Below are 27827 nucleotides of genomic sequence, written 5' to 3'. Positions count from 1 at the left end.
ATTATAGCTCATAATGGCTCAAGTAATTAGGTTCATGCCATCCACATAGGAGACCTGAATTGAGTACTGTGATCTCAGCTTTAGCCTGGTTTACCCCACTCATTGTAAGCATTTGGGGAGTAAGCCATCAGATAGGAAAACTCTCTTGGCTCTCTCTCTCTCTCTTTCTGCTTCTTAAAAAATAGATACAAATTATTTTTAAAAATAATAATTGGCTGATTGTACTTCCTTATATCTGCTGATTATGAAACCTGCATGATAAATCTGTGAATAACTCAAATGAAAGAGTCAGATGAGGAGCATTGCTGAGCGTAAAATATGTTGCCTTCAAAACATCCACCAGCAGTAATGGAAGCAGACGGATATGACATGAAATCATGGAACCAGAACACAGATTTGTAAAAGTAGCAGCAACATTTGGCAGCCTAGGAGAGGATTTGGAGTGGAAATTTAAAGAAGTGTGTCTCATTGAACATACTGAGAAATCTAATGACTCACTTATTTATGGACATGTCCTCAGGGCCACTCCACAGCTTTTCCTGGCTGCTGAGAGTGCTCGAATGACAAGATCAACAAGATCAAGAAGATCTGGAAGCGGGAAGATGATTGACAAAGCCAGGAAGATGGAGAGGAAGTTACTCTTGAGATAAAGCTATCTTCAATATGCTTTTTCAAAAATGAAAGTGCTTCCCCTAAGAATCATGTGAGACACAGAAAATAGATTTTCTTTATATTCAGGATCAAGCGGCTACAATATAGAATCATGGGAGGCTTTTATTATTTGGCAGGGGTGATTAGTTTTTGGACATGGTACATAAATTTATATCTTTTAAATATCTGTGTTATTATCTGTATATGCAAACCAGGTCTCTCTAAATGTCTCAGGAGTTATAGCACATATATCTTATGGAATAGGGGATCAAGTGACTCAACTTAGATTATGTATGTACATAAATTTTTTAATGACCTAGTAAAATGGTTATATATATATATTGTCTCTACCAAAGAAAAGGTTAAAAAATTAAGGAAAAGGGGATATATAAAGTAGAAATAGTAAGAGTGGTTTATTTAAAAAAAGAGTAGTTTATTTCTTCTTAATGCTTTCATAATTTCTAAATTTCTTACAAAGGATTTATATCATTATCATGATCAGAAAAAATAACATTTGGAAATTTAGATGAATGTCTATGCTGTAGTTAAACAGATGTAAGAAAATAAATATTGCTTCTAAAAATTGAAAAAGTAAAAATAACATTTGTTTTAGAAAAGCTCCTATATCAGGTATATTTTTCAGGTTAAGTTACAATAGTAAAAGCCTAACTATTAAGCATTATTGTGAACCCACTACTTCACATGAAATATCACATATTATCCCAATAAAAACTGAGAGACATGATAATTGTTAGCCCTATATTTTAGGAGATAGACACAGAAAAGTCATAAAAATCTACCTAAAGATCACACAGTTTTTAGAACAGCTAATACCCAAAATTGAGAATAAAATACCTAATCACTACTAAACAAGAAACTCTAAAATATTAAATAGAAGTTATTGAAGACAACAAAAACAGGAAGAACTAAAATACTTTTAAGAGTGGGTTCACTTAAAATAGGTAAAGCAAACTATAGAAATCTCCATACTATGTTTGAACTTATATAATAAATTATGACCAACAAATGTTCAAGAAAGTGATTATACCAAGATCTTATGATAACAGTCTTTCATTTTGGATTCTTCCTTAACTATTCAAAATAAGCAGAAATTATATTACTGTATCTATAGAACAGCATCATTTGGTATTATTTTTTTCAAAAATTTATTTATTTATTTGAAAGGCAGAGCTACAGAGAGGTAGAAGCAGAGAGAGAGAGAGAGAGAGAGAGAGAGAGAGAGAGAGAGATCTTCCATCCAGTGTTCACTCCCTAGATGGCCGCAACAGCCTGAGCTGAGCCGATCTGAAGCCAGGAGTCAGGAGCCTCTCCCAAGTCTCCCATGCAGGTGCAGGAGCCCAAGGATTTAGAACATCTTCTATTGCTTTCTCAGGCCATAGCAGAAAGCTGGATCAGAAGTGGGGCAGCTGAGACTCGAACCAGTGTCCATATGGTATGCTGGCACTGTAGGTGGCGGCTTTACCCACTACACCACAATGCCAGCCCCATTTGATACTATTTAACGGTAAGATCTTATTTTTAATGTGTTACCTTTTTCCCAGAAAACCAGGGCTGTGCCTGTAGTGTAAGGGAACTTTCTCCATTTAGTCTGGTGCTTTCAACTGTGTAGAGTGTGGTCCAGTAGAGATATCCACCAACTGAATCAACTGCCATGTCATTCACCAACAGCTTCACATGAGTCACAATGTCTGTGTGTCCCGTCAACACTGACTGCCTTTGTATCTGTAAAACATAGTAGCATGGTCAGTTTATGATTTTCAAATGACATTATTTTTGTGACTTACTGCAATCTTTAATAAACTGTTAGAGTTATCCATTCATTCAATCACAAATATAAGTATACTTCAAATAGTTCATGGAAGATTAGGTGGTGACTTCCAAAACCTACAGAGGAATGCCCAGGATCAAGTCCTGTCTCCGCTTCCCATCCAGCTTCCTATTAATGTGTGCCTTGGGATTCAGCAGATGATGGCTCAAATATTTGGGCCCTTGCCACCCATACAGGAGACCTAGGTGGAGTTTCTGGCTCCTGGCTTCAGTCTGACCCAATCCTGGCTATCGCCAGGCATTTGAGGAGTAAATCAGCTGGTGGAAGTGCTTGCTTGCTTTATCTCTCTGCCTTTCAAATAAATATAAACTTTTCTAAAAGTTCAGTGAAAATGGAATTAAAAGATAAGTTTATTTTGCTGCAAAAAAACTGAAATCCATGAATGTGAGGGACTATAAAATAGTTTATAGAAAACTCATATAAGGCACAAACCTATGCATGAACTTCAAATTTTATTTGCATAAAAATAAACTTATCTTTTAACTCCATATTTCCATGATCGTTTGAAGTATCCTCATATTTATCAACACCACATGCTAAGTAGTGTGCTAAGCCTTGGAAATCTAATAACAAGGAGACATGGCACCTGCCTTCATGGAGCCTATCTCTTTTGGTGTCTATAAAGAGAAGGAAAGTAAATTTGCATAACATACATAATCATACATCCAGGATCCACTTTTGTAGTACAGCAGGTTAAGCTACTGCTGTTACTTTTTTAAAAGAGCAGGAACATGTCTCCTATTTACTTTATATTCTCTATTACATCTTCTCTCAAGACTCTCAACAGGTTGGTAGTAGATAAATGACTATTGGACATATAAATGAATGGACTTGGCCAGCGCCGCGGCTCAATAGGATAATCCTCTGCCTTCGGTGCCGGCACCTTGGGTTTTAGTCCCTGCTGGGGTGCCGGATTCTGTTCCGGTTGCTCCTCTTCCAGTCCAGCTCTCTGCTGTGGCCCCGGAAGGCAGTGGAGGATGGCCCAAGTGCTTGGGCCCTGCACCCGCATGGGAGACCAGGAGAAGCACCTGGCTTCTGGCTTTGGATCAGCGTTGTGCGCTGGTCGCAGCAGCCATGGGAGGGTGAACCAACGGTAAAGGAAGACCTTTCTCTCTGTCTCTGTCACTATCCACTCTGCCTGTCAAAAAAAAATTTTTTTTAATAAAAAAATAAAAAAAATAAATGAACAGACTTAACAAGTGCCTTCTGGGCTGGCACCACTGCTCAATAGGCTAATCCTCTGCCTGCGGCACCGGCACCCCAGGTTCTAGTCCCAGTCAGGGCGCCAGATTCTGTCCCAGTTGCTCCTCTTCCTGTCCAGCTCTCTGCTATGGCCCAAGTGCTTGGGCCTTGCACCTGCATGGGAGACCAGGAGAAGCACCTGGCTCCTGGCTTTGGATCAGATCAGCACGGTGCACTGGCTGCAGCGCACCAGCTGCAGCAGCCATTGTGGGGTGAACCAATGGAAAAGGAAGACCTTTCTCTCTCTCTCTCTCTCTCTCTCTCACTGTTCACTCTTCCTGTCAAAAAAAAAAAAAGTGCCTTCTGATTAGAAAGTGATTTTCAATACCCTACTTCTTTACCTGTCAGGTGCACTAAGTGTCTTCCTTTTGCCAATTAGCCTATTCTCTACCCTTCTCCATCTTATTCTGTGCCCTCTGAGACTAATATTTATGGATTTCATCAACTAAATTGCCTTGTTCTCTGGCTTCCACTGAGGTTTAGAAAAATGGAAGCATGGGTAGAAGATCAGCCCACAGGAGAGAAGAGAGGGTAGGTACTTAATTTCTCAGCTCCCTCTTCCATACCATACATGTTGGTAGTGGCTAGATTTCCATGCCCAAGGTCTCAGTCCATGTCATCTGCAATTGTCACCAGTTCATCTCCTTCTTCTCCTTGCCTTTCACACCTGGAGTTCTACCTTCCCACACTTGCCAGCCCAGGGGATGCTTTGCCAACCTTTGTTCATTTTCCCTAACCTTGTCTACACCTTTGAAAACAGTCCTTTCACTTAACTCCCTTTCATGGTGCCTTTGAGCATGCTGTCTTCTGGCCAGCACACTGATCCACAGTCAGCCTTTTAGTGTATTTATTTTAAAACATTATTGAAAATACATAACTGTTATACCAAACAGCACTATAGAAGTTCCTTTACACAGAAATGCATTTAAAACTAAGTGAGTTTAGAGATAAATATTAAATAAATGATAGCATAGGTGGTACACACTTAAGAAAAAAGTCATTAAAATGATGTATAAGTCACTGAGATGGGCAGGAATGATTCCAGAACACCCAGAATACCAGGCTTTAACTTACCACATATGTCTTTCCAGCCCAGTAGAGAAAGTGGCCTAGCCACTCAAAAGCTAAAGCCCCTGCTCCTGCAATATTGGGTATGTGATAATTTTCTGAGACATCCGTCCCATTCATCAGCCACACATAAACGTCACCTTTCATGTCGCTGTAGTAGAGGCTGTTGTTATACCAATCCATGTCTCAAAACAAAGGGAGTTGTTAGCAATTATTTTTCATGTTTGTCAATGAAAGCATGGCAAATCAACAAATCACATAAAAACTGCCATATAATATTAAAGTACACACTGACATAGATACTTACTAGAACGTCAGAGATCTGGCAAGAATATTTTGAAAATGTTTTCTGGAAATCTTAACCCCTGGGCCTGGGGAGAGGAGTTACTGTGCGCTGAGCATCTTTTTGCCAAACATTGTCCCAGGCACCTTTCCTATCTCTTCTGATTCCTATGAAGCAGGAATTATCCCCATTTTTGAGATGGCAACAAGATTTGAAGAGATAATCTGTTCTACCTGAGGTTTCAGAGATGAAAACAGGGAAGCACCCAGATTCAGGCCAACTCCAAAGTGGCATTCTCTCCCTTAGTAACATATTGCCTCCAAAGTCCAACTCCTACGTTAGAAAGGTGGTTGCACTTTTAATGGCCAAGTAAACAGATAAAATATTATTAGATAAGTATAGAAGCTGTCGTCTTCAGACAACATCACTCTTATACCACCCTTCATCCTATTGCCTTCTTGGTAAAAGTATTCATTCATTACTTAATGGTCCTCTTTGTCACCAAACCTTTCTTACACCTTGTTAAGAACTCGATGCAGTAACTCCTTGCACCAGTCTAATAGCTAATTCATGGTACCTTGCAAATAGAAGCCGTCTTAGTGGAACAAGGTAGGCTATTACCATGAGACACTATAGACAGATTAAAATACATGAGCACTATATTACAGCCTCACTCAAGTGGGCATAAATCAATAAATAAACCCGCAGTTGTGAATTATTAAATAGCATTTCTACTTGAAACTTGTTTCACTGGCAGTAGAGTTCAGTTAATATCTTTTCTTTTCACTATTGATCTAGCACCAAAACACTTGATTCTTTTGATTTATTGAGTAACTTGGGAAGTCTTATGAGTTCTAAATGAACAAAGAGTTTGTGTTTACCTGACACATTTCCTATATCAGAGGATAAGAATTCTCCTGGGCCAAAGCTATTTAATGGTTTACTCCAAAGCCCATCTTCTTTCACAGCCATGATAAATGGTGGTTCTGTAGCTGTTCAATTAAAAATAAATTAAAAGAAACATCACAGAAAACATGATTTATAGGTACATGTCTTATACCCTACCATTTCCTTTATAAGGGAAAAAATCAATATTTTAAAAACTACCATGGAAAGATATAAGTAGCTTTATCTGCTTAATATAATTATCCATTATTTTAAGGAGACCTTGATTTTTTACAGAAGTATTTAAATTGAATGTGGAGGGAAATGTGTGGTGATACTTCCTGTATAACTGTGTCATGGTCATGGTAGAATTTTTTTTTTCTTTAGCTATTATTTGCCGTGGCCCCATTTGGAGGACCCAGAAGTAACTGTCCTAACTACAGCAATATAAACAGTACAGTTTTCCTTCCATTTTCTTTCAGCCAAAAGTATGGAATTCAACACAGCCCCTCAGCTTTTCTTACCAAGGCCTTTTGAGATCAGGAATACTATTGCTTAATAAACTGAAAGAGAAGAAACTCAAAGTAGAAGGAAATGATAACATTTCCAAAAAAAAACCTTAGAAGTTAAAATAGAAAATTAGAAAAATAAATTAGATATCATACAGTGCTTAGTTTGTTTTCCTATTCTCGGATAATAAACATATAGTCAAGAGGTCAGCATATCCACATTGCAATCTCTTGACCACGTTTGAGGCCAGGAATTTTAACGCATACTCAGGCTAAGCGTCTTTTTGTCATAATCACTCCCTAAATCCCGACATTTTCTCACCTGGCACGAGGGTAGTGCCTACTGAGGGCTCTGACCAGGGTCCTGAGCCTTTAGGCGAACTCGCTCTCACAGAAACCTTGTATTTCGTAGCACTCTGCAGCTCAGGTATGTTAAGCATGGTTTCACTTATGTTAGAAAAAACATGAGTGATTTCAGGAAGATCTTCGGTTGACACTTTCACCTCATAAGTCCAGTTCTGCCAGGCGGAAGGGCCTGATTAGAAGAGTTCAATAAGATCATTAACCAGAATGATAACAGCACAGGCATCATCAGTAAACTCACAGAAGAGTCATTGGACAGTAATACCTGTGATCCCAAGAGGACAGTGGCCATCTTTACCCCGCCACCCATCTTGCTTCATTGAAGAAGACATTATTCCCAAAACATGGAACTGTCCTTCAATGAAAGCTGCATATGTGTCTACATAGAATTGTCAGAAGGGTTCTCTGTCACTAACAAATGTCACCAGGCTCCTAATAAAAAATGCTTGATCTTGAATCTAGAATATAATTCTCAGTGTTTGTTCAGTGCCTTCCTCCAAGAAGTCCAGTTAATATCAAAAACATTCTATTAATTTTCAGCCATCTTTCAGAAATGCGACAAACAGGAAGAATTAACTTTGTCTTAAAGTAAAAAGTCAATGTTTGCTTGGGGCTAGCGCTGTAGTGTAGCAGGTAAAGCCACTGCCTACAGTGCCAGCATCCCATACAGGCGCCGGTTGGAGTCCCAGCTGCTCCAGTTCTGATCTAGTTCTCTGCTATGGCCTGGGAAAGCCGTAGAATATGGCCCACATCCTTCAGCCCCTGTGCCCACTTTGGAGACCCAGAAGAAGCTCCTGGCTCCTAGCTTCAGATTGGCACAGCTCCAGTCATTGTGGCCAATTTGGGAGTGAGCTAGCGGATGGAAGACCTCTCTCTCTGCCTCTCCTTCTCTCTGTGTGTAACTCTGACTTTCAAGTAAATAAATAAATCTTTAAAAGAAAATGTCAATGTTTTCTTAATGTTTACTATTATCTAAGGGACCAGGAGTTGGCAAACAGACCTACTGCCTGCTCCTGTAAATCAAGTTGTATGGGAACACAGTTACAATTCTTCATTTACATATTATGTATGGCCGTTTTCACACTACAAGGGCAAAGTTGAGTAGCTGTGACACACCCAATCTGACCCACAAAGCTGAAAATATTTACTCTCTAGCCCTTCCTCTGCAGAAAATTTTTCTGACCTTTTTGCTAGATCCTGTTCTAAGGGTTCTACTTCTGCAGCTTAATTTAATTTATATGACAGTACCCCCATAAAACTAATATTCTCATGTTGCTGTTGTGGATGTCAAGGTACAAAGTTAAGTAACCTGACCACTTTCGTTCTGACAATAAAGGGTAATTATAATTATTATTGGGTAATTTATTACCCATGATTAGGTAAGTTTCTATAATTCTGCTGGCAGGAATGGTATTAATTCCATGCAGGCTGACTCCAGAGCACAGCTGCTTACCCTCCAGACATACTGCCACCCTGCAGATGGAGATTCAAATTCAGAGTTTTGGAGTTGCTCAAATCCATGCAAGATGTCAATGGATTAAAATAAAAAATCTCAACCCAAGTGTTCTATCCTCCTAGATAATATACTCACTCCGACTAGACTGTCAGAGTCTAGCTCCTAGTAGGTGCTCAAAAAATGTTTACACATTCTTTGGGGTATATAGGTAAAGAGAGTCTCCTAACGTGTAACTCAGAAATGCAGAACAAACATATAAACTTTTTTGTTGTTTTAGCTCAGTAGCTGCTTCTGGTTGATGACTGAGTAGCCACCTATGGGCTTTCAAACTTGAATCCCATGCCAAACAGTTCCAGACTTCCCCTCCTCCAGAGAGGCCAGTCATCAACCCTGCGAACTGCACACTCACTGGCTCCTATGGCGAGAGCAGGAGGCTTCCACTGAACCAGGGCCTGGTAAGAACCAAACAGCACGGAGAGCTCCTGAGGCCGGGCTGGCAGAGGGTGCATCTGGATGGATGAGCTGAAGATGACCAAGTTACCAAACCCAAATTCTTCTATGTGACTTAGGTCACACCCGACAATGAACTCATTAAAAGACATTGAGTCTTGCTGGAAAACAGCCTTGCCATCTGTGACAAGGAAGTCATTGTTCTCACAAGCAAAGCTCTTCACCTCAGTAAAGGGGACATGAGGTAGAACAAGATGGGAAGCAGAGCCATCCAGAAATGTTGACATGAAGACTTGGGCGGTGTCATTGAAGTAAATGATTCGCTTGGATTGCGGCTTTACTGCAAAGTCCTTTAAGGTGAAACTCTCCACAATACGCACAGCTGGAGTGTCCTGAGCAGGTGGCATGGGGAGATTCACTCTGTAAATGCCGTCGTTCAGGAGATAAAAGACATACCTGGCACGGGAACAAAAGATGCCTAATGTGATTCCATGCAAGGGTGGCTGAGCATCCTCCTGAGCTAACTGCAATATCCTGTTGCAATAGTCAGAAATATAGATCTCTGGAGTCCCTAAGAACAGGATTTCCCAAGGTTCAAAGGAAAGGTGATTAAGTTAGAAGTTGGGGATCGTCAAATTTTAACCTCACCTAGTTTCAACTATTTTAAGAAATTTTTAAGGAGTCAGAATTTAAGAACAGAAAAGGTCTTTAAAATGTTTAAAGGAAAGAATACTATTTTAAAATTAAATATCTAAACATGTTATTTATTGTAACACACTTCCAGCTAAAACATACAAATTCTCTTTTTAATTTTTATTTTATTTATTTGAATGGAAGTATGACAGAATTCTACAGACTTCCTATCTGATGATTCATGTAAGACTAATCTGTCAATAAATTTTCTCATGCATTGTGAATGATAAATGGAAGAAAACAAAATTGCATAGTTTTTCCACTATAATTAGGCAGCATAACTATTTTGTATTTGTAACAGGCCAAAGGTTTTTTTTTTTTAATATAAACAAGTGAGTCAGACAAGAAGGCTACCATTTTACAAACCATGAAGAAATACCTCACAAGTGAGCCAAGCAGCAGCCAGCAATTAGGAGAAAAGAATCAATGAAGGAATTTAAAATTATAGCTAACTTAAAGCCAAACTTCATGGTAACAAGGAGGGAGGTAATCCTTTAATAACAAAAAAGAAAACATACCACAAAAATATTCCATTGATTATCAAATCTATAAGTAAAACTTTAACTAAAACAAAACCATTCATTCAGATGTACTAATTTAGAAATTGTGAACATGGAGCCAAATGCTAACAAAAATATACTTTAACTTAGTAAGTTCTTCTTATCACAAACCCATGGATTGGCTGCATTCCAACCTCTCATCACAGCTGTCGAATCATTTCCCTTGTCCATATTTGATGCTGCTCTTATTGCCCTTGATGACTAATCTTTATTTTATCAACAGGCTCAAGGCTCCCACTCAATATCTGAGATACAATATCTGACTAATCTTTATTTTATCAACAGGCTCAAGGCTCCCACTCAATATCTGAGATACATGGCCGGCGCTGAGGCTCAATAGGCTAACCCTCCACCTTGTGGCGCCGCCGGCACACCGGGTTCTAGTCCCGGTCAGGGCACCGGATTCTGTCCCGGTTGCCCCTCTTCCAGGCCAGCTCTCTGCTGTGGCCCGGGAAGGCAATGGAGGATGGCCCAAGTGCTTGGGCCCTGCACCCACATGGGAGACCAGGAGAAGCATCTGGCTCCTGGCGCTTCAGATCAGCGTGGTGCGCTGGCCGCAGCGGCCATTGGAGGGTGAACCAACGGTAAAGGAAGACCTTTCTCTCTGTCTCTCTCTCTCTCTCACTGTCCACTCTGCCTGTCAAATAAATAAATAAAATTTAAAAAAGAACAATATCTGAGATACAAACTCCATTGTGAGATATGAAGCTGTGTTCTTAACTTCCTGCTTTTGTTTCCCAGGTTCAAAATAGATAATAGAATTTGGGGGAATTTCAGAGTAGACAGAAGAAAAAATATTGTGGTTAAAGATGAACGATTCTTGCACTGAAGTGGGGAAGGGTGCAGGTCTTTAACCCTGTTCACTGCTTTGGAAGGGAAAGGAAAGGAGATGGAAGATGAGGAGAGCTGGCACGTGGGAGAATTAGTGCAGACAGAGAAGGGAAGGAGCAAGCTGCAGGGAGAGGAGAGAGGAAGAAGAGGTGAGGTTTACAGCAAGTGCAAACTCCATGAGTGGGTAATCCAATGGTGCAAAAATAACATCAGAATGGAAAATATTTGTAACACCCAGAGAATGAACCAGTGCCCTTTGGGAATACTGCATACAAACTGTTGCTATAAGTTACAAGCTGATTTTTACAAAAACCCTTCCATCATGGAATAGAGAGTTGATTATGATGTAGGCAGGCAGATAGGATAAAATTCAATTAGGTTTGTAAGCTGGAGACCGTGCCTTCTCCCTGCCCCCTTTGTGATATCATGCTCCTATCTGACCACACCAGGATGCCCACCTGCCAATCAGGCTATGAAACCACACCCCTTTGGAAGTGGATAAAAGGCCTAAAACTAGCTCTTCTTTTTCCCTTTTCCCTTTGTTTGCCATTATGGACCTTTGTTGCCCTTGTTGCCCCACGCCTTCAGGACATGTGGCCTTTCAGGCTGCCTGTGCTCTCTATCTTCCCTTTGCAGCCCATGATAAGCTGCTTGTAACGGCTTTAACCAAACGCTGCTGCACATGGCTTTGTCCTACTCTCAGCTGGGTATGGATCTAGATGTCCCTTTCTCCTTTAGATAGAGCCCTCACTCCCTTATGCATTTCTCTCACTGAATAAAAAGCATAAAACTTTCCATGTCATCTGGTCTATTTGAGCCAGTATTCAGAATTCTCTGAATTCATGGCAAGAACCCACAAGGCTTATTAATAAGGGAACTATTAATAAGCAAATCGGTATCATTTAGAAGATGGGTTCTAGAGCTAGAAGTCAAAGACTGGTTCCAACACAAAAGAGCTGTGTGATCTTGAACAATAACCAAATCAATTCTTCCCTTATCTCTAGAACTGGGATAATAAAAATATCTTCTTAATAGGGTTGAACAAGGCTGAAATGAATTATTAGAAGTAATATACAGGGGCCGACGCTGTGGCACAGTAGATTAATCCTCCACCTGCGGCGCCAGCATCCCATATGGGCGCCGGTTCTAGTCCCAGCTGCTCCTCTTCCAATCCAGCTCTCTGCTGTGGCTTGGGAGGGCAGTGGAAGATGGCTCAAGTCCTTGGGCCCCTGCACCTTCATGGGAGACTGGGAAGAAGCACCAGGCTTCTGGCTTCGGATCGGTGCAGCTCCAGCCATTGCAGCCAACTAGGGAGTGAATCAGTAGACAGAAGACCTTTCTTTCTGTCTCTCACTCTCACTGTCTGTAACTCTACCTCTCCAATAAATAAAATCTTAAAAAACATAAAATAATAAAATAAATAAAATTAAAAAGCAGCAATATACTTAGAAGCATATATTACATATAAATATTAATTGCCATTATCATTTCTACCCACATTTTAAAACTTAAGCACAGATGAAATTTTCCTAATGAATAAAAGAACCAATGAAGACCCCACTGACTGATTCAGTGGGTGAAACTCATTATCCTCAAGATGAGTCATTTTATGTAAATTCCAACAACAAGGGTACATTTCATAGGATCTTAGACCTTTACAAATGGGGAAAACAAGATCTAGAGAGTCTAGAGGTCTTGCCTTCCAGCACAGAAATTTCTTTAAAAATATTCTATAATACAGTAATGCAACAAATCTCAGATGCTAAAATAAATCTCTGATAAATTATAAATGATTAGAATGGTTTCATATTAAATCAATAATAAGCAATCTTTTTTCAAGAAGATCAAGTTGTGAAAAACAGAATGTCATGGGTTATGTTTTTTCATTCTAGACAAAAGCAACTTTATTCTTACAAAAAAAATTATCTTATGAACTTTGACCATGCTTATTAATGATTAATCTGCTCTTATTTAGTCATCTTTAAGAATAACCCCAGAATAACTTTCTAATTTTCACCCTCACACTCATGTGCATTTGTAGTTTATGTACACACACAATGAATACCTCATTTCATTTTCAAAATAACCCAAGTAACTAAATACTATCTTTCTTATATGGATAAACCAGTGGTCACAGACATGAAGTTACTTGTTCAAGGTCCTACTGCAATTTAGCATCATACTGAGCTAAAATATGTTCATTCTATTTGTGACAAAGAAAAAAAGTTACTTGAAAAATTTTAACTTGTTATTAGCCATCCGTTCCTTTTGTCTATAGTACCTGTTTTCTTAGTAAACCAGACCCTCAATAGGTGTGAGAACCAAACCATGGAGATGACCTAGAGCTGAATTGTCTAGCAAAAAGAAAGGGTTCAATGAAGTGATTTTATGTAGGGTGTGCTTAGGTGGGCAAAGAGACTGAGTCCCAGCATAAAGAATAGACAAGTCTAGCACTAGAATCCAAATCCCTGAGTCCCAAATACTTTCCCATATATTTTTCTGTGAAGGAGATAGAAAAAACTACTTAACTAGAGGAAAAGCTTGAGAGAAACTTCCTCTTGGCTCTAAGAATGAAAACGTGCCTGGATTTATTTAGACTTACCTGAAATAAGATGCATAGATTGGCCCATCTGTTAGTACAGTGTCTCATTTGCAAGCAAGTTTCCCAGACATTTTTGCCAATGGAAGGAAATTCATATTACAAAGTAACACTTACCCATTGTAGGGATCAGCCACAATTTTTTGAGGTACATGATTAGAAGGAAGAGGGATTTCCATAATGCTTGAACAATTCTCTAAATCACAGACACATACCTAGAGAATCAAAAATACATAAGGAGGATTAATGTCTTTCTGTATTCAGTTTGGTTAGCATGGATTTCCTGGGCATCTATTCTGTGTTTAGAATTGTGCTAATCACTAAGAACATCTCAAATCAAATAAAGGGGAAAAAAAAGCTCTTAAAAGGCAGTTTCATAGCCTATATCCTTATGAGTCTATCCCTATTGGCATCAATGGATTACAAATACCCCTTCCCACCTTGCAGATGTGCTCAACTATTTTTAATACTTAACCTATATTCAAGCTTTTGGGCTTCTAGCCATAGCTATAGCCTTAGCTTGTTGTGATAAAGCATGTACCTTCCAAAGAAGTAGAATTTGAAACACAATCAGACTCTGTCTTCTCAAAGATTTCAGTTCTATTAAATTTTCAGAGACCTACTAAAGTTACCCCTGGCGACTACACAATATAAAATGCTCTCAACAGATTTTGATTGGGATAGGCCATCTTACCAAGGACACCCCTATCTTATGGAAGATGAATCATTGGTAGTATAAACTAATGACTCTGAAAAATTCCAATAAAAGATGACTGAAGAGTAGGTCAGGACTGGTATTAGATAAAGGCTAGACCCTCTGTACACCAGATCTATGATTCACTGCTGACCTAGTACATAAAGCATAGTAAGTACTCAATGAGTATTTATTTAATGAGATAATTTATGTTTACTTGTAAATACACCAATATTTGCACATCAGTATCAATATCTAGCTATGTACTTATTTCTTAGACTAACCCGTTCATCCATGATGAAATACATTCTCTGATAAAGCCAATCCATGGAGATAGAAGAAATTAATCCTGAACCTCTATAAAAAATTCTCAGATCAGACACATCAGATATGTTGGCAGCTTTCTTAACCCAGATGAGAGGTCCTTCAGAGAAATATACAGCATGCTGGTGGACATTAACTGATATTCCTAGAAGAGTCACACAAGTACACCCACGTTATTATATAACAACCAATACAGTAATCAAGGCTATGGAAGCCCCTTTGAGTTCACTGACTCTGATAATTTTTAGACAAGGCCATGCCATGGTCAAAGTGGAAGTTCTTTCCTCCCTTCAGAGAAAGGTACCTCCTTCTTTGATGACCTGTTCTTTCCGCAAAAACTTACATGAAAGAGAAAAATGATTTCTTCAAAGTTTAAGAGATTACACTAGAAGTCCTTCTGTTTTAGAAGAAAATATTCTTCTAAATTCTTCTGTTATATCAGAATTTTAAAAGAATGTATTCTAGAGACATTAGAAAACATTTTTCTAACTAGATGTCTGGATCTTTTTTCTTCACATTAAGGAAACATATCATCTATTATACTGACCTGTAATATTATGGTGTATAGCATCTGACCAAAGGCAACGTGCTTCATCTACTAAGTGTTTTAAAGATCTCTTTCTTAGTGACATTTTTCTGGATAAAAAAAGCCACTGTTCTTCTTCTTGGACTGAAAAAAAATGATTTGCAGACAGATAAACCAACCATATGTACACCAACCCAAAAATGATCAAGACTGCCCTTCAGAGAAAGGGAACTAGTACATGACAGAAGCTGATCAGATTTTCTCAGGACAGAACATTTCATCTATGGTATAATACACATTATTTCTTGATTGGGGTAGGAAGTACAGTGGCAACCAAGTAGGACTTTTTTGTATATACCCTTAAATGCCCCCAAGGTGACATCACTTCAAGTAACAACATTTTCAACAGTCTTGCCCTAAATAGGAGTTCAGGTCATCATTCTCAGCAAGGAGAATTTTCTTGGTGGAAGTGGTCCAGCCCAGGCCAGAGTGGTTTGTTGCATAATACACACATATAGATAGAAATTGCTTGTTGCCTTCAACACTATCTCCCTTGAGCTTGGCATAAAGTTATTTGAGGGCCTCATATCTGTGCTTCATTTTGTGTTCAACTAGAGACTGATGCATGGTACCTGGGTAACACTTTCAGGACAATTAGTGAATATTATGCAATAATCACAGTAACAACATCCTAACCCTCCTCTATATTTAACTTGCCCTTTGGACAACTTATTATATAACCACAAGCCTCTCCCTTCCTAGAGTCTAGGAACAGCCAAAAAACTAAAGACTGGTGATAGATGACATTTAATAGCCATTGGCATAAGTATCTGCAAGTTAGGATAAAGGGTGGTCAAGTCAACAAATTGGATTCTGGTAAAAACAGAAAATAGACTCCTAGAATTGAGAGTCTACATGTTATTCAAAACTCATTTACTGGTTTCTATAAAAAATTTCTAGTGCTTCTTAGAAAACACTTCTATTTATTATTCTATTTGCATGGGTATAATAGAGTACGTATTCATCACTCAAGGCAACTTTACAATATTAAAGCCAAACAAAAAGAGTGTTTACACAATAATGATGAGGAGATTTGGAAAATAGAATACTGAAAATCAAACAATGCAAATTATTAAATTCCAGATATATTTAATAATCTTAAGATGATTGGCAAAAAAGATAGCTGATATGAATTAAATGACAACACATAATGTAAATTGGTGTGTATATGTGTCACAATTGCTTAAGTGTGCAATATGAGACACAATTACTAGTGACTTTAGCTGAATCCAAGGAACTAGTTGAGGCCATTTTTTAAATCCCTAATTTTTTATTCCATTTTTAAATTCCTAAATTTTAATGTGAAAACTTGGAATCTAATTACTTATCTCTATTTGTCAAATACTAAAATTCATTTAAAACTGAAAATTTACCAAGTACCCCAAAGACTATTCACTTGGGCAGAAGGAGTAGGAACTTAAGGTCTACCAGATGACCCAGACCTGAACCTGTTCTTGCTATCCCCCATTCTCATGTCACACAGGAGCTACTTTGGGCCATACCTGCTGGGGATGAAGTGGTAATACTAGATTTTGCTTCCGGCCCCTCACCAACTCCATTTACTGCTGCAACAGAAAACCTATTCCAAAAACAATTTGGAGAGATATGTTTCATATGGCATGGTGTGAACAAGAGATAAAAATAGAAGGAGCAATAGCAATTCTATTTAAAGGACAATGTGGCAATGCTTGTATTCAGTTACTTGGTGCCACTGCTCAGCACTAAAACGACCATCAATCATGTCCTTGTTTGCATTCCCCATGAAATAGTTCAGGGTCACTGGGGTCAAAAACTGAACTCTCCTATCTGCATGACCCCCATTCCTTCCCCTAATTTAAAGAAGTCTTAGTAAATGTCAGAAAAGCTAACAATAGTAAAACAATTCTCTTAAAGATTAATAAATATACGACTAACAGAATTTCACCTCCTTCTTTCATGTTGGGTTACATGCAGAATAACATTTTTGGTGTTGATGATGTCTTTATTAGCCCATAACTATAAGGGCTCTTCAAATAGAATAAATTTACTTGAAGGTATTTTTGCTTTGGATTATGTAATCTAATATGCATATAAGCTTGAGGGAAACCACAGCAACTTCAGCCCAACAGCATGGAATCAGTGGCACCTCCCAAAATGGATTTAAACCATTTTTAAGTCATGTTTTATAAGTATTTATCATGCCTGCAACCATGCTGGCCACATTTCCCTTTGCACCCTTAATTCTTACCTGTAGGTGGTATTTGGTAATGTAGAATAAAACTGGAAACTTGTTCTCTGCGTCCCTGAATCTAACTTTTGATTTTTGTTGATCAGTCTTAAGTTATAACCCAAAATTGGTCCACCTGGGAATTGAGGTGGAGCCCAGCTGACTTCCACAGTATTGGGACTTGAGCTCTCAATATTCGTAATGACAGGGGCAGTTTCAGGAACTGGAAGATATAATGATGACACAGTGAACATAAAAAATGGTCAAGGTTGATTTTTTTAAAAAATAGAATAGGCGAATATTTTGGTTCTTAAAAGTTAACAAATGTAGTATTTTCATTATTTCTCAAACTATGAGATACAGGGAAGGTGGTAAGATATCTGTGAGCTGTAAATCTTGACCCCTACATTACACATATTTATATTTTATTATGAATATACCATAATAACATTATAATATAAATAGTAAATATATATTTCTCAGGAGGCTTTCAAATGTTATATTCTCACTTTTATTTTATGAAATAAAATTGTCAAAGAATACAAATAGGACAAATATTCTTTATAAAAAGTTGTCAAAAATCTCTAGAGACCTAAGTAAGGAAAAGGTGAGGTGGAACCAGGTTAGGAAGAAGAGACTTCAGACAAAACTAGAATCAATGATTAACAGGAGCTGAAAAAGAAGGTGCCGGGAGCCATTCGCTCTTCGGAGCACACTCGTCTGACTGGTTCCAACTGGAGATGTGGGTGCAGATAAACCAGCAAGCAGAACGGTCTGCACCAGTACTGCTGCCATCAGCTCTGACCACCCAGACTATCCCCATTTTCAAGGACCTGGGGGGTCCCAAGCTGCCTGAGCAGGGCTGAATCACTGAACGATTGCATATTCACTGGCAAACTCCAGAAGCTACACAAGTGGCAGAGAACAGAAAGGAAACAAATCATCTAACAGTCTATCTTTCATCCATTTCTCTGCCTACATTTCTTAGTCCTCAGCTCCTTGGCTGAAAACCACATTCTTTGAGGGCTGGCACTGTGGTGCAGCAGGGTAAGCTACCACTTACAACACCAGCATCCCATATCAGAGCACCGGTTCACACCCTGGCTACTCCAAATCCCACCCAAATTGCTTCTGATGTGCCTGAAAAGGCAGTGGAAGGTGGCCTAAGTACTTGGGTCCCTGCCACCTACGTGGGAGACACTAATGAAGATCTTGGCTCCTGGGTTCTTCCTGGCCCAAAGCTGGCTGTTGGGGTCATTTGTCTCTCTTTCTCTCTCTTCCTTCTTCCCTTGCTCCCTCTCTATCTCTGATTCTTTTGAAGTACAGAAACCTCAATTTGATGCAATCCCAAATGTTAATTTTGGCTTTGACTGCCTGTACTCTATAGAATACTATACAGCAGTCAAAAACAACAAAATCCGGTCATTTGCAGCAAGATGGAGGAATCTGGAAAACATCATGCTGAGGGAAATAAGCCAGTCCCAAAGGGACAAATATCATATGTTCTCCCTGATTGGTGACAACTAACTGAGCACCAAAGGGGAAACCTGTTGAAGTGAAATGGACACTATGAGAAACAGTGACTTGATCAGCTCTTGTCCTGACTGTTGATGTACAATGTAATACTTTATCCATTTTAGTATTTTCTCTTTGTTTTGTTCTAGTACTATTGGTTGAACTCTGTAATTAACACACAATTATTCTTAGGTGTCTAAATTTTAACTGAAAAGTGATCCCTGTTAAATATAAGAGTGGGAATAAGAGAGGGAGGAGATGTACAATTTGGGACATGCTCAAGCTGACTTGCCCCAAATGGTGGAGTTAGAAACATACCAGGGGATCCCAATACAACCCCATCAAGGTGGCATGTACCAATGCTATCTCACTAGTCCAAGTGATCAGTTTCAGTTCACAATTGATCACACTGATAGGTCTAAGCAGTCAAAGGGATCACACAAACAAGACTAGTATCTGCTAATACTATCTGATAGAATCAAAAAGGGAGAGAACAATCCATCATGGGAAGCAGGATACACAGTAGACTCATAGAATGGCAGATGTCCTAAATAGCACTCTGGCCTCAGAATCAGCCCTTAAGGCATGCGGATCCAGCTGAAAAGCCCATAAGAGTATTTCAGGCATGGAAAGCCAAGACATCCTGGAAAAAAAAAAAAGAACTAAATGAAAGATCTCTGTGAGTGAGATCCCAGTGGAAAGAACGGGGCCATCAAAGAAGGAGGTACCTTTCTCTGAAGGGAGGCAAGAACTTCCACTTTGACTATGACCCTGTCGGAATAAGATCCAAGTCGGTGAACTCAAAAGGCTTCCATAGTCTTAGCAACTCATGACTAGAGCCTAGGGAGATGACTAGAGCCTAGGGAGATTACTGACGCCATAAACAAGAGTGTCAAATTGTTAAGTCAACAACAGGAGTCACTGTATACTTACTTCTTATGTGGGATCTGTCCTTAGTGTGTTGTCCAATGTGAAGTAATGCTATAACTAGTACTGAAACAATATTTTACACTTTGTGTTTCTGTGTGGGTGCAAACTGATGAAATCTTTACATATTATATACTGAATTGATCTTCTGTATATAAAGAGAATTGAAAATGAATCTTGATGTGAATGGAATGGGAGAGGGAGCGGGAGATGGGAGGGGTGTGAGTGGGAGGGAAATTATGGGGGGGGCATTGTAATCCATTAACTGTACTTTGAAAATTTATATTTACTAAATAAAAAAAAAGAAATGCACATTTGGATGTCATTTTGCTCTTGAGTAGACTTCTCTCCCTCAGAACACTTATGGCAAATACTCAGCATCACCACTGGTACATTGGAGGTGGGAGGAATGAGATAGTTCAGCACTGGATAAGTTCTTTTTAAAAGGTCTCATCCTTGGTCTCAACCTTTTTCTGATACAGTGACACAACCCTTCCCCAACTCTCAGGCTGGTCTTTGGCAGACCCAAACACCATTGCGTTACTTCTCTGTTCCACGTATTTAGTCTGTTTTGTGAACTAGAAGGTAGGAATCATCTCCCACTGAATTAGGATCAGGATATTAAAAAAAAAAAAAACTATCTCATTAGCATCAGTGCCCAGATATGATCTGCTCCACTTCAAGTATGTCAAATGCCATTGACATGGCAACATACAATTATCTCCAAAATCTACACACACATGAAACCCTGCCTGAAAGGCTAGTATTCCTCGCCTAACCACTATGCTTCTTGTTTAAGAAATTATCTTCAGAGGGCTCACTTAAAAAGCCAAGAACACCATCCAAAAACACGTATTTCCCAAATATAAAAGAGAATAAGGCTATGAGGCAATAAAAGCAGAACAAATAATTTTCTGTTTGGATGTGGCTAAAAAAAGTGAGAGTTCGGCCGGCACCGCAGCTCACCAGGCTAATCCTCCGCCTTGCGGCGCCGCCGGCACACCGGGTTCTAGTCCCGGTCGGGGTGCCGGATTCTGTCCTGGTTGCCCCTCTTCCAGTCCAGCTCTCTGCTGTGGCCAGGGAGTGCAGTGGAGGATGGCCCAAGTGCTTCGGCCCTGCACCCCATGGGAGACCAGGATAAGTACCTGGCTCCTGCCATCAGATCAGCGTGGTGTGCTGGCCGTGGCGGCCATTGGAGGGTGAACCAACGGCAAAAGGAAGACCTTTCTCTCTGTCTCTCTCTCTCTCACTGTCCACTCTGCCTGACAAAAAAAAAAAAAAAAGTGAGAGTTTACAGCAGAGGTGTTATCCGTGGAATGGGCACCAGTGTATGGGCTTGGCAGATGGCAGTGGGGTGGGGTATGGGCTCACATACCCACAAGAACAGCCCCATAATGGAAAGCAAGAATAATGCCTTCTGCATTATTTTGAGTTGAACAGCTGAGGGCCCTGTACTGTCGTATTTCTCCAGCACTAGAAAATGGCCTGTCACTGGCAAAATATGTGAGGCAATGCTCAGAAAAAGGGAGGATCCATTATGTTCTGCTCCAGTCAGAAACATTTCACCATGACTGTAGCTCAGTGTCTGACCTGAGGTTCTAAGCAAGGAAAATCAGAGAATAATCAGCAAAAGTGGCCACACAAAGGAGAAAATGCCCCCAACCAGATTCATTGGCTAGCCAACCCTACTTACGTCCAAGGTCAAATTCAGCTTGAGGTTCTCTGTGCAAGGCTGCATCCCCAGATCTTAGGGTCAGGGAATCCATCCAGCCTGGAGCCGCCATCAACTTGGAGGAAGAGGCCCTAGACAACACTCCGCTCCTATCCCTTTTCCTACCATCACTGGGCTCCCTGAAAGCCTTCTAGGATTGAATTCTTTGTAAAGAAGTCACATCTTCAAATGAAGAAATCAGAAAATGCCCCATTTCATGTCCTACTTTTTAAAATCATCTCTGATTAAATGTGAAAATATACTATCAGTTGTTCTTTCTATGACTCCATACTTAGATTCTCTCAATCCATGTGACATGCAGTCACCAAAATTTTCTTTCTAAAACAGTGAAACAATTATTTCTCTGCTTTAAAAGCTCCCACAACTCCTAACTGCTTTCTAAATAAAGTCCAAACTCCTTAACCTGGCCTTCAACATTCTTGGTAATCTGGACCTAATTTCTCTGTGTTATTTTTATTATTTCTTCTCCTGTGTCCCATGTTTCTAGCAAACAAAACAATCACTTTCCCCATTTGTATGACTTAGAATCCACGCTCCATGTGACTGTACATGTAGTCATGGGGACCTGCCCTTCCATCTCCTCATGGCATATCCAAATCAATAAGGGAGATTTCCCCCAAAGAAGTTTATTGATATTTTATTCCGGAAATAATCTCTCTCTTCTGAAGTTCCATAGGAACTCATCAGTATTTCTAACTAAAATGCTTTTAATCAAGCATTATCTCCTTTTTGGGGTTATTTAAGCATGTGTTTTGTCTTCTCTACAAGAGATAAGCTTCCAAAGGCAGGATTCACATACCTAGTAGATACCTCATGAATATATTTTGAACAAGAAAACAATAGCATTTACAATCATGCTTTACCTAATGATGAGGATGCAATCTGAGAAATGAGGCATTAGGCAATTTTAGAGTGGTATAGAAATCATAGAGTTTACTTACATAAAGTGAGATGCCACTGGAAAGTAGAATCTTACGGGACCACTGCTGCATAGGTGTCTTTTCTTGTGACACTCACTCAAAGCTCTGCACAATTATTACTCTCAGAAAGGCCTTCCCTGACCAGTCCTCCATTTAAAATAGGCACCCTTCCCACTTGGCCTAACTTATTTTTAGTCCATGCACGTAGTCCTATGTGAAATTACAATTACTCCTGATAGATGTACCATGTAATGAAATGCTTCCTCACTCCTCATGCTATGTCTATCCTATCTGTATACATATTCCTATCTCTTATCCTACCACTATTTCTCTCCAAGAGAAAGATGAGCACCTGTTCCCTGTCAGCAGCCATTGCACCATGAGGCAATAATTCAGAGAGCTTGAAAAGAGTAATTTGCTGTCTATATCTTTCCCTCTCTAACAAAACCACCAAGAGACAGCAGTGTCTACTCTGCAGACTCAAACTTAAGTTTAAAGTCTAAGCTGGAGAGCAAGGAGTTGGCAATTTTGTGTTCATGTTAAGCTACATCATGCATCTTAGTCTGTATGAGAATATTAGTCTGTACGCTCATCCTCATAAGTTGTCTGTATGCTCACCCTTGTAAGATCTTTCATTGGTTCCAAATCAAGACCAGGAAGAGAAGTGATACTGACTGGGTGCCTCGCAACCCAAACACTCTTCCTTAATTATTTGTCTGTCTCCCCCAACCAATTCATGGGAATATAAGCCCATGAATGTTATGACTTTATCATCTTTGGTCTCTAGAACATGGATAGTAGATATTAAGTAATGAAAGAATACTTGTTGAATAAGCAAAAACAAAACAAGGTTCCTGACCTTCCCTGAAATGGTATTAACAATATAACACAAAAATAACCAACTTTCTAGGAAAAAAAGGAAGTGAATCTTTTTTACTGGTTTCACTGTTATGCAAATTAGTTCATAACCTATATTAAAATTATCTCCCTAAATAAATATAGATCCAAACACTTACCACACCCCTACCATCCCCATCTGTCTGCTAGGTCACAGCAGTGGCCATCTGCCGATTCTCCCTGCTTCGCCCACCCACCCCACAGTTCCTTCTCCATATAGCAGTAATCCCCTTGGGAATGCTGCCTAGAATGCTGTATCTCAGACCTTGGCCACCTCCTCACATCCTTCAAGTCTTTACCCAAACTTCACCCCACCAGTATTAGTTAATAATGCAACCTGCCTCTGCTTTCCTCTCAACTCCCATTTCCAATCTCCTGAAGGACAAACCTGTCGCTCCCCGTCTTCATGGGGGAACGACACTAAGCCCTGCCTAGGCTTCATATCCGAGTCACGGCACCATTATGTCGCTCCCCCTCTTCGTGGAGGAGCAACACTGAACCCTGCGCTGTTCTTTTTGTCTGCTCGGCCCTCCCCGGGTTTGCTGCTGGTTCTTCCCGGGTTGGCTACTATCCCTTCCACCTCCGTGGAAGGGCAGTTCCCCCTGGCCGCATTCCCCACTTCCGCAGGGGAGCGGCACACCGCCGGCCGGCTCTCTCGGGGGCTGCACAGGTGTTCCCCTTAGATGTTCCCCATAGATGTTCCTGGTGCATGCCGTTTCTCTCCTCCTTTATAGTCCTCCTCCGCCAATCCCAACTCGGCTGCCCACACGCCGAGTACGCTGCTCTCCAATCAGGAGCAAGTCCTACAGTTTATTAGTTGAACTGGAGGCAGCTGTGCGGAAGCTGTTTACTTCTCTCCCAGCGCCATATTGTGGGAGAGCAGATGCATAGAATAAGTCTTAATTCGAGTAACTTAGTCTAGTCCGGATTGCTCCCCACAAAACCCTGCTCAGAAGTTCCTCTTAACACCACAGCACATAGACTGTCCCACTTACCAAATATTTTCCTTATTTATTGTTTATCATGTAGACTCTTTCTCTTCCACCAAAATGTGAGCTCTATAAGGGTAGCGGTCATTGTCTGTGTTAATCACAGGGGTACTGGGAGAACCTAACATGCCACTTGGCACATACTAGACACTTAGTTATTGAATCAATTAATTGGATCAATTAATTAAGGCATGGATTTATTGAATTGTTTAAAGTAAAACTGAACCAAATCAAAATTTTAGAATAATGTCTTTATTTTCTAAGCAATACATGTAGGTCATACCTCCATAAGGATGAGTCCTGTAAGCGGGACTGGGTGGAGAATAAAGCTGTAGCTGCGCTGTGAAGATCCAAACCACTCGAAAAACATATTCAGTGAAGGGATGCAGGGGCTCAACCACATATGAGGGGTTGGACACAGTCTAGATGCACAAGATTCAATAATGAGCATTAATAGAATTACCACCTCACACTGTGACTCAAGATCACAGATAAACTCGTAGAAAATGAATGACATTTTTGGATAGTGGGCCACCCAGGGCCTGCCAGTCCAGATGAAATGGAGGCTAGAGTGTAGAGCTTAGCCATGCAGATATCAGTCCACATAATTCCCACAGACATTCTCTCCTCCAAAATAGCAAAATAATTGATTCAATTATTTGGCACATAGGGATTTACTTAAATTTGGCATGCTAATATACTTGGTATCTTTTGATTAATTATTTTTTCTGAACTTACTCATGCTTTCCTAAAAGGGACAGTCCTCATGATCCCAGATAGTCATTATGAATGGTTAGACTATTTCTGCTGCCCTCCATACTTCCTGGAATCACATTAGGTAGCAGAAATGGAGGTGACTGGGATGTAATGCCTGCTGAAGGAATTATACATTTGTCCAATATTGTGCTTTCCTCCAAGAAGCAATGGGTTTGGCATTAACATGTTACAGAATAGCAGAGATTAAATTTCATGTTATGCCACTACCCATCTTATAACTGAATATTTTCTAGAATGTATTTATGCCTACAAGCAGTCCCCCGTTTTCCATGGAGAACACATTCCAAGACTCCCAGTAGATGCCTAAACCCTCAGATAGTACTGAACTCTCAGCATAATGCTGCAATACTGCAGTCCCATGTCAGTCAGTCCGATAATTGAAATGGCTACTAAGTGACTAATGGGCAGATAGTATATATGGCATGGGTACACCTGGACACAACAATGATTTGTGGCCTAGATGGGACAGAGTAGGACAAGATTTCACCACACTGCTCAAAATGGTTTGCAAATTAAAACTTGTGAATTTTTTCTGGCATTTTCCATTTCCATTTAATATTTTTGAATAATTGCAAGTGAAAGTGAAAGAAGGACTACTATAATTATATTACACTATATTATGCTATATTACATATAGTATATATTACACTATATATTATAGGGTAGTTATGTGTAGAATTTGGTACTTGCAACAACTAGGGAACAAAATCTTTGTTTAGTCTAAAAAAGCAGCATTGTGGCACAGTGGGTTAAGTCACCACTTGCAATGCTGGCATCCCATATCAGAGCATCAGTTGGACTGCCAGTTATTCTATTTCTGATCCAGATCCCAGCTAACGCACTTGGGAAAGTAACAGATGATGACCCGAATACTTGAGCCTCTGCCACTTATGTGGGAGACAAGGACGGATTCATGTCTACTGGCTTCAACCTGGCCCAGCCCCTGCCATGGCAGTCATTTGGGGAATGAACCAACAGATGGAAGATATTGTGTGTGTGTGTGTGTGTGTGTGTGTGTGTCTCCCTCCCTCCTTCCATCCCTGTGTCACTCAGCCTGTCAAATAAGTAAATAAATCTTTAAAAAATAAAAGGCACCTTTACGTACCTCAGTGTAAGTCCAACTTCCAGGAAGTTGTGCATATTTCCACTGAACAATGTATTTTACTCCAGAAATGTTGGCAGATCTCCATCGCAGTGTCACGCTATGGTTTCCAATGGAAGAAGCAAAGGGCGCAGTGGGGAGCTCAGCATTTTCTGGGAAGAAAAGAAGATTTCACTCACCGTGCACTCCCTGTCCATCAAAACAGGACAGTGTGCACCCAATGTATCTAGGGCTGCTAGCATTCCCTTGCAACAACTGAACCACCTGAACAATCATTGAAGCATACTGGCAGCCCTTTTTCCCCATAGAATTCATCATTATCTTTGAAGATAGTCCATTTTATTTTTAAAAGGCAGGGGACCTGGAGTACTAGGAGGCCATACAGTATTTCTGAAGTTATCACAAGTGAACAGGGCATGTGCTGACAACAGGTACAATGGAACCATCCCCACAATATTTTTGAAATTTTACACTATAATTCTGCTGCTACTGCACATCTTGCTAACAAATTATTTTTATATGTGTGAAATAATTGCCTTTACCGCAAAGAACCCTATATTCAGTTGTTAAAATGCTTTGTGACTTCTAATATTAGATATATTAAAATTTGAGTTCCACATTTATTAGGTGCTACTAGCACTGTACAAGGGGCTATATTTCTGAAGATCATGTACCACTGGGATGAAATTATTTTATTTTCCTTGTTCTACTTGTCCAAAATTGTGACCAATTTAATGACTCAACTTTCTTTCATAGAAAAGAAAATCACTATTCTAGTTGAGAAAGCATGGAAAATTTGGTAGGAATTTTAAAATACTTAAGCACAAACTCCCTGGATTTCTTTCTTTCTGGTTAAAGGAAAATTGACACAAATCTAACTGCTACAGATAATGGATATGGACTAATTACAGTCAGCACCTGGTAAGACAGAAAAAATGTCATTCTCACCTGAGCACCCAGTCCACATTCTCTACTGATTCTTCTATTTATGGTTCATTTTTACAAATTATAGCAGTATAAACGAAGTAAGCTCCACTTCCCCTCTCTCTACCCTGTAGGGTATAAGACCCTCACCACCAAGAATGAGCATGTGCTGTGGACACCATGAAGAGAAGTCCAGTAGTGAAGGTATCAGCAGTGTAAGGAAGAATCTCCAGGAAGCATCAGAAACTGAGAACTGGGCAGAGGTGACAAGGGTCATGTAAGAACATTTAAGGGTAGATTTCAGTGCTAAATATACACATTTCAAACCTCTGGTGATACATTTGGAAAAATGAAGGTAAAGTTGGTTTATTATAAAATATCAAGGCAAGACTGTGCCAAATGAGAAAGAGAAGCTGGACTGAGCTGCACACTACTTTTAGTGCATGGCAATGGGCTAAGAACCCAACCAGACAGCTGGGTTATAATTCCAGTTATCTCCTTTACTAGCTATGCATGCAGCCCCAAGCCAGTGTTTTGACTTTGGGTCTCATTTTTCTCATCTGTAAAATGAAGTTAATAATAGTATATAGGGGCCAGCACTGTGGCATAGCAGGTTAAGCATCCCATAGGGGCACTGGTTCAAGTCTCAGCTGCTCCATTTCTGATCCCTCTCTCTCTTAATGTGCTTGGGAAAGCAGTGGAAGATGGCCTAAGTGTTTGGGCCCCTGCACCCACATGGGAGACCCAAAAGAAGCTCCCAGCTCCTGGTTTCAGATCAGCCCAGCTTTGGCCAAT

The 27827-nt window shown here is 39.9% G+C and overlaps 1 protein-coding gene across 7 annotated transcripts in view; it reads right to left on the bottom strand.

Moving 5' to 3' along the window:
* ROS1 (ROS proto-oncogene 1, receptor tyrosine kinase) overlaps positions 1–27827 on the bottom strand; it is a 168288-nt gene that overhangs the window by 109391 nt on the left and 31070 nt on the right. For all 7 annotated transcript variants that reach the window (XR_016234524.1, XM_089333731.1, XM_089333732.1 and 4 more), the window contains exons 6-17: positions 26112–26260; positions 24513–24651; positions 17271–17472; positions 16546–16622; positions 15005–15127; positions 14418–14602; positions 13557–13654; positions 8716–9212; positions 6810–7022; positions 5975–6085; positions 4817–4995; positions 2203–2394 (exon numbers count right to left, since the gene is read on the bottom strand). Coding sequence is in view for 6 of the 7 variants with exons in the window: in XM_089333731.1 (XP_089189857.1) it covers positions 2203–2394; positions 4817–4995; positions 5975–6085; positions 6810–7022; positions 8716–9212; positions 13557–13654; positions 14418–14602; positions 15005–15127; positions 16546–16622; positions 17271–17472; positions 24513–24651; positions 26112–26260 (2165 nt within the window). In the remaining variant the exon portion in view is untranslated. The remainder of the gene's footprint in view (positions 1–2202; positions 2395–4816; positions 4996–5974; positions 6086–6809; positions 7023–8715; positions 9213–13556; positions 13655–14417; positions 14603–15004; positions 15128–16545; positions 16623–17270; positions 17473–24512; positions 24652–26111; positions 26261–27827) is intronic.

This window comes from Oryctolagus cuniculus, chromosome 5, assembly GCF_051225735.1.
Source record: "Oryctolagus cuniculus isolate XC-2025 breed Fujian yellow rabbit chromosome 5, ASM5122573v1, whole genome shotgun sequence".
Taxonomy (NCBI): domain Eukaryota; kingdom Metazoa; phylum Chordata; class Mammalia; order Lagomorpha; family Leporidae; genus Oryctolagus; species Oryctolagus cuniculus.
This window is presented reverse-complemented; position numbering and strand designations above follow the sequence as displayed.